General features: G+C 45.3%; 1 protein-coding gene across 1 annotated transcript in view; it reads left to right on the forward strand.

Annotated features, from left to right (window-relative positions):
- The window catches only part of mllt3 (MLLT3 super elongation complex subunit), a 48,343-nt gene that overhangs the window by 11,018 nt on the left and 29,825 nt on the right, over positions 1-7,500 (forward strand). Inside the window, exon 5 of the mRNA XM_048236081.1 lies at positions 1-6. This exon is cut by the window's left edge and continues 592 nt beyond it. Within this exon, the coding sequence (XP_048092038.1) occupies positions 1-6 (6 nt within the window). The remainder of the gene's footprint in view (positions 7-7,500) is intronic.

Below are 7,500 nucleotides of genomic sequence, written 5' to 3' on the forward strand. Positions count from 1 at the left end.
TCAGAGGTGAGACGTGCGCAGGGGGACACATGGCTCTGATGTTGTTGTTGTTGTGGTTGTGGTTGTTGCTGATGGTGTTGTTTTTAGTTGCTATAGTCCTGCTGATTGGTTTGGTGTGGGGTGCTGTCTACTGATTGGTTGGGTGTTAGGCGGTATAGCACTGCTGATTGGTTGGGTGCTGTAGTGTTGCTAATTGGTTGGGTGTTTGGTGCTGTAGCATTGCTAATTGATTGGGTATTGCTAATTTGTTGCGGTTGGGTGCTGTAGCATTGTTAATTGGTTAGGTGTTTGGTACTGTAGCATTGCTAATGGGTTAGGTGTTTGGTGCTGTAGCATTGTTAATTGGTTAGGTGTTTGGTACTGTAGCATTGCTAATGGGTTGCGGTTGGGTGCTCTAGCATTGCTAATGGGTTGCGGTTGGGTGCTCTAGCATTGCTAAATGGGTTCTTGGTTAAGATTGCTCTAGCATTGCTAATTGGTTAGGTGTTTGGTACTGTAGCATTGATAATGGGTTGCGGTTGGGTGCTCTAGCATTGCTAATGGGTTGCGGTTGGGTGCTCTAGCATTGCTAATTGGTTAGGTGTTTGGTGCTGTAGCATTGCTAATGGGTTGCGGTTGGGCGCTGTAGCATTGCTAATGGGTTGCGGTTGGGTACTGTAGTGTTGCTGATTAGTTTGTGTAGTATTTGGTAGTAATTAGTAGCTTTTATGGTTTGGTTGGTGGAATCACTGTTAGAGTTCAGTGCTTGATTGGCTGATTGGAGTTACATCAGGGGGGTATTCCAAGAGTTATGGTGCTTTCCGTCTCGTAGTCTCGTAAATCCGCTGCCTGAGTTGTGTAAAGTGTAAATTACCCAGCTTTCTTGCAACATTTTGGGCAGGCACGCCCACTTTACCTTGGAGTACTTGAAATTTCCGGAGGTGGATGTACAACCCACAACAAACATGGCTCGCCCATAGTTGAATGAGATGACATGTATTTTTTGCATATGTACTTGTGTTGGGTCATTTTAATGTTGATGTAATGCTCTTACACACGATTACATTGCTGCTTCAATCCGGTCACCCAATTCATGCATTACCGGTCTTGCTGTGCCTGCAATACAATGTAACAATTTATTTTCCAGCCGTTTAGCTAGAGGCTACATGTAGCACAAAACATTAACAATGACTAGCCTCCTGCTAATGCCCCTCGTGGCTCGAGAGAAAGGCGTCCCTAAAGCCACTCATTGGTACATGTTGTACGGGTGAGTGTACGATGATTTACGAGACAACTGGAACGCACCATTACATCAGGGGGGTATTCCAAGTACGTGGTTTAGTGACTTTACTGAGGTTACTCAGAGTAAGGGGTAAACCTCCTAATAGAAGAGCTGTATGGCTTCATTCTCCTAACAAAACAATGCCATAGGGCTCGTGTGTGTGTGTGTGTGTGTGTGTGTGTGTGTGTGTGTGTTCCAGTGCTGTAGTGAGTTGGTGTGTGTGTGTGTGTGTGTGTGTTCCAGTGCTGTGGTGAGTTTGTGTGTGTGTGGTGAGTTGGTGTGTGTGTGTGTGTGTGTTCCAGTGCTGTGGTGCTGTGGTGTGTGTGTGTTCCAGTGCTGTGGTGTGTGTGTGTGTTCCATTGCTGTGGTGTGTGTGTGTGTTCCAGTGCTGTGGTGAGGTGCTGGTTTGTAGTCTGGACTTCAGTGTTATGACTGAGCAGGGATCAGGTGCTGTTTAATATATGATGTAGCAGTTTTATGTATGAGCCTATGTTTGTATCATCACACACACACACACATATATATGATGTAGCAGTTTTATGTATGAGTCTATGTTTGTATCGTAAAAGTACCAATTTCCACCCCTTTTGTTCGAAAACAAATATGTTTTTTAATACTTCAAAATAATATTTGATTGATACCCACAACACTGTTTACAGCTCATACAGGTACATAGCTAATTTAGATACACTTTATGGGGTGGGCTTGCTTTTCTTTAGGAATCTGCCATCTTGATTTGTATAGAAATGAATATCAAGTGACACGGAAAATGGCAAATATAGGGCAGCGGCGTGTGGCTTTGATTCCATGGTGGTAGGAATGATCCACTAAATGGGATCCAATAAAACCTCTCTCCACCTCTCTCTGTTTCTGTTCTGTGTGCGTGTCTGTGTGTGTGTGTGTGTGTGTGCGTGCGTGTGTGCACTCAGGGCTTAAGTGGGACTGCAGGCTCTGCTGGAGTGTGTGTGCTGGGCTCGGGGAAGTGTGTGTAAACATGGTGGGTGTTCTCATGGATGCCCAGGTCCACAGGAAGTCACCATGGCCACACACACACACACACACAAACACACACACACACCACTGTCTGGTTAGTGTTAGCCAGGCTTTCCTCTCTCTCTCTCTATCTCTCTCTCTCTCTCTCTCTCTCTCTCTCTCTCTCTCTCTCTCTCTCTCTCTCTGTGTGTTTTGTGTAATGACTTTATTGATCTCCTGGTTGGTATTAACCATGCCCCTCTCTCTCTGGGTTGGTATTAACAAACAAACACACACACACACCATGCCCCTCTCTCTCTGGGTTGGTATTAACACACACACACACACACACACACACCATGCTCCTCTCTCTCTGGGTTGGTATTATCACACACACACACACACCCATGCCGGAACCAGGTTGGGATGCAACCCTGGGTTTGTTAAAGTAGAAAGAATAGGGGGGCTTGATACTCCACTAGAGTTCAGCAATGAGTCTTAGGACAAAACTGGACAACAAACGTTTCAGGCTTAGCCCATTATCAATGTCTCCATTACGATGTGAGTGTGTGTGTGTGTGTCTGTGTCTGTGTCTGTGTCTGTGTCTGTGTCTGTGTCTGTGTCTGTGTCTGTGTCTGTGTGTGTGTGTGTGTGTGTGTGTGTGTGTGTGTGTGTGTGGTGTCTCCATTATGATGTGAGTTGGTGTGTGTGAGTGTGCGAGTGTGTGTGTGTGTGTCTCCATTATGATGTGAATTGGTGTGTGTGTGTGTCTTCATTATGATGGGAATTGGTGTGTGTGTGTGTGTCTCCATTATGGTGTGTGTGTGTGTCTCCATTATGATGTGAGTTTGTGTGTGTGCGTGTGTGTGTGTGTGTGTCTCCATTATGATGTGAGACATTGATAATGGGCTAAGCCCGAAACGTTTGTTTTCCAGTTTTGCACCAGGCAAAACATCATCTAAACTTAAAAGCATGAGCCCCGACTTCATCATTGTTACCCTGGGTTTGTTTACAGGTTGGGATTGAACCCTGGGTTTGTTTACAGGTTGGGATGGAACCCTGGGTTTGTTTACAGGTTGGGATGGAACCCTGGGTTTGTTTACAGGTGTGGGGTACTCACACAGAACTCACATTTGTATGAAGCATCCTCCATGATGTGCCGCATTGGTGGATGCACACCCTTGACAAGTGACCAGCGGTGTTCACTCTGCATTGGTGGGTTTATACCACACTACCACTGGTCAGTGACTGGTTTGGGATGGTCCTTAATATGGCTGACCATGCGTGAGCGTGCTTCTTGAACAAAGGGCTAATGAGAGAAGCCGTGATTTTCGTTCTGAAAGGGCCTCTGTCTGTCACTGTCTCCGCTAGCTCTGTTAGAACACTGAGATCTTGCTCTGTTAGAACACTGAGATCTAGCTCTGTTAGAACACTGAGATGTTGCTCTGTTAGAACACTGAGATGTAGCTCTGTTAGAACACTGAGATCTTGCTTAATCTTGATTAATTAATTAATTAATTAATTAATTGATTGATTGATTGATTAATTGGTAGAAGTTAGAGCACAGGTGTTCAACATTTATGGCTTTTGTTTTCCTTGAGGATGTTTGTCATCCTCTAATGTTCCCCACATACACTCACACACACACACACACACATACACACACACCTCTATACACAATAGAGGCCCACAAATGTCTTCTGCTTATCCACCATATCCCTGTGTGTGTGTGTGTGTGTGTGTGTGTGTGTGTGTGTGTGTGTGCGTGTGCATCATAAACTGAGTGAGGTGACAGGCGTACAAAAACCAGGTGTTCTCTCCCACCTCACTAAGGCTGTCCACCCCCGTGGCCTTGTTTGGGCTAATACTCGGATGTGTGTGTCTGTGTGTGTGTATAATTTATGCGTCACAAAAAAGGTGTTTGATCCTCTTGAGACTTTTTTGAAGTTTCTCAAAAAAAGTGTGGTGTGTGTGTGTGAGGGGGGTGTGTGTATGTCAGGATGTTTCTGAGTGTCTCATTCTCATTATACATCTGTGTGGCAAGAGTAGAGTGCATGCCAGAGGTGTGTGTGTGTCTGTTTGTGTCTGTGTCTGTGTGTGTGTGTGTCTAGAACTCAGTCGTGACTGAACACAACACTCATAGAACACAGCATTCATAGAACACAAGACTCATAGAACACAAGACTCATAGAACACAAGACTCATAGAACACAAGACTCATAGAACACAAGACTCATAGAACACAGCATTCATAGAACACAGCATTCATAGAACACAGCATTCATAGAACACAGCATTCATAGAACACAGCATTCATAGAACACAGCATTCATAGAACACAGCATTCATAGAACACAGCATTCATAGAACACAGCATTCATAGAACACAGCATTCATAGAACACAAGACTCATAGAACACAAGACTCATAGAACACAGCATTCATAGAACACAGCATTCATAGAACACAAGACTCATAGAACACAGCATTCATAGAACACAGCATTCATAGAACACAGCATTCATAGAACACAGCACTCATAGAACACAGCATTCATAGAACACAAGACTCATAGAACACAGCATTCATAGAACACAGCATTCATAGAACACAAGACTCATAGAACACAATACTCATAGATAACAGCATTCATGGAAGGTGGAGACCCACTGGTCAGTGTGTTGGGCAGTCTTTGTAATTAGAGTCTAGTGACAAAGTGTGTGTGTGCTCGCGCGCCAGTGGACATGTGCTCACTTATTTGGTGTGACTATAGGTGTGTGTGGACGTAGGTGCGTTTTTGGTGTGTGTGTGTGTGTGTGTGTGTGTGTGAGAACACCAAAAATTACCATCCACAAGGGAGTACCCACATACTGTAACAGTCAATAACAGCTGTGCACTAACAAACTCCCACAAAGAACTGTACAGAGATACGCTCTGAAGTCTACAAACCACACACACACACACACAGACCCTGCCATCTGGTAGAGCTCCAACCCCCAAGCCAAGAGTCCTCCGACCCCATAAAGTGACCACCAGACATCCATGTTAGCACAACAATTCTACCACAGTCTTCTCTGCTGCTCTCTTTTTGTGTGTGTGTGTGTGTGTGTGTGTGTATGGTGTGTGTGTGTGTGTGTGTTTATGGCAGTGTGTTTTAGAGTGGAGCTGTGAGGAGGGTGAGTGGACAGTAGGCTGGGGACCAGAGGGGTAAATAGTGACCTTTTAGGGGGTGGGGGCAGATTTACTGCCCTATGGGGAGGTTGGGGCAGTAAACCAGTAGACCAGCTGCACTCTGTTGCCACTGCTATCCTCAGCACTGAAGTTTTACAGTCTTTTGTCTAAGTGGTCTCTCTGTCTTTTCTTTTTGCGGGCTACACACACACACACACACACACACACACACACACACACACATGGGCGTACACACACACACACGCACACACAAACACACACTCAGACTGTTGTTGTGGTGTTCCCCAAGTTGTCACTGAGTTAGGATAAACTTTCTCTGTGTTTGTGTGGAATAGGACTCTTGCCCAGACACCTCACTAGTTGGACAAGACTCCTGTGTGTGTGTGTGTGTGTGTGTGTGTGTGTGTGTGTGTGTGTGTGTGTGTGTACCCCCTGCTCCTCTGCACTGCTTCACTGTAGATGTGTGTGCCTCATCATCACCAACTGGAAATGATCAAAGCCTCTCCCTGCAGTAGCAAGTGCAAACACACACTACTTCTCTCTCTCTCTCTTCCTAACAAACACACACACACACAAATTGAGACCTGCTCTGCTCTGATGTTCCTTCAGTCATCCCCAGAGGAGCTGTTTATAAGAGCCAAATGTCCAATTCAGTTTGGACCGACGTTAAACACATTTAGACTCTCTAGTGCAAACCAACGTTAAACACATTGATACTCTCTAACCGACTTTCAACACATTTAGAGACTCTAGTGCAAACCGTCGTTAAACACATTTAGACTATTAGACTCTCTAGTGCAAACCGACTTTCAACACATTTAGACTCTCTAGTGCAAACCGTCGTTAAGCACATTTATACTCTCTATCCGACTTTCAACATATTTAGACTCTCTAGTACTAAACAATGTTAAACACATTTAGACTCTCTAGTAGACGTGACAAAATCATTTAGTTTTCACAATTCACCAAAGTTAGTTAGTTAAAAAAAAAAATGTGTGTGTGTGTCAATGAGATGTGAGGTTGTGTGTGTGTGTGTGTGTGTGTGTGTGTGTGTGAATGAGATGTGAGGGTGTGTGTGTGTGTGTGTGTGAATGAGATGTGAGGTTGTGTGTGTGAATGAGATGTGAGGTTGTGTGTGTGTGTGTGAATGAGATGTGAGGTTGTGTGTGTGTGTGTGTGTGTGTGTGAGGTTGTGTGTGTGTGTGTGTGTGTGTGTGAATGACATGTGAGGTTGTGTGTGTGAATGAGATGTGAGGTGTGTGTGTGTGTGTGTGTGAGATGTGAGGTTGTGTGTGTGTGTGAATGAGATGTGTAGGTTGGTTGTGTGTGTGTGTGTGAATGAGATGTGAGGTTGGTTGCATGTGTGTGTGTGTGTGAATGAGATGTGAAGTTGTGTGTGTGAATGAGATGTGAGGTTGTGTGTGTGTGTGTGTGTGTGTGTGTGTGTGTGTGTGAATGAGATGTGAGGTTGTGTGTGTGAATGAGATGTGAGGTTGGTTGCATTAGCTTTAGCATTTTACTACCAGGCAGAAGGCCAGACATCCTTCAGTGCAGGTAACATACCACCAGTGACACACACACACACTCACTCATCTCTCTCTCTCTCTCTCTCTCTCTCTCTCTCTCTCTTTCTGCATGGTAAAGTCGTTTACATCAAACCACAGAGCTACTGGGAAATTATTTGCGGTGATGACATCACACTAAGAGTGAAGGAGTTCTGTTTTTCTTCTCCTCTCCTCTCCTCTCCTCTCCTCTCTTCTCTCTCCTCTCCTCTCCTCTCCTCTTCTCTCTCCTCTCTCTCCTCTCCTCCTCTCCTCTCCTCTCTCTCCTCTCCTCCTCCTCCTCTCCTCTCCTCTCCTCTCCTCTTCTCTCCTCTCCTCTTCTCCTCTCCTCCTCTCCTCTCTTCTCCTCCTCCTCTCCTCCTCTCTCTCTCCTCCTCTCTTCTCTCCTCTCCTCTCCTCTCCTCTCTTCTCCTCTCCTCTCCTCTCCTCTCCCTCTCCTCTCCTCTTTTCTCCTCTCCTCTCCTCTTCTCTCCTCCTTCTCTTCTCTTCTCCTCTCCTCTCTTCTCTCCTCTT

This window comes from Alosa alosa, chromosome 24 (assembly GCF_017589495.1).
Source record: "Alosa alosa isolate M-15738 ecotype Scorff River chromosome 24, AALO_Geno_1.1, whole genome shotgun sequence".
Taxonomy (NCBI): Eukaryota; Metazoa; Chordata; class Actinopteri; order Clupeiformes; family Clupeidae; genus Alosa; species Alosa alosa.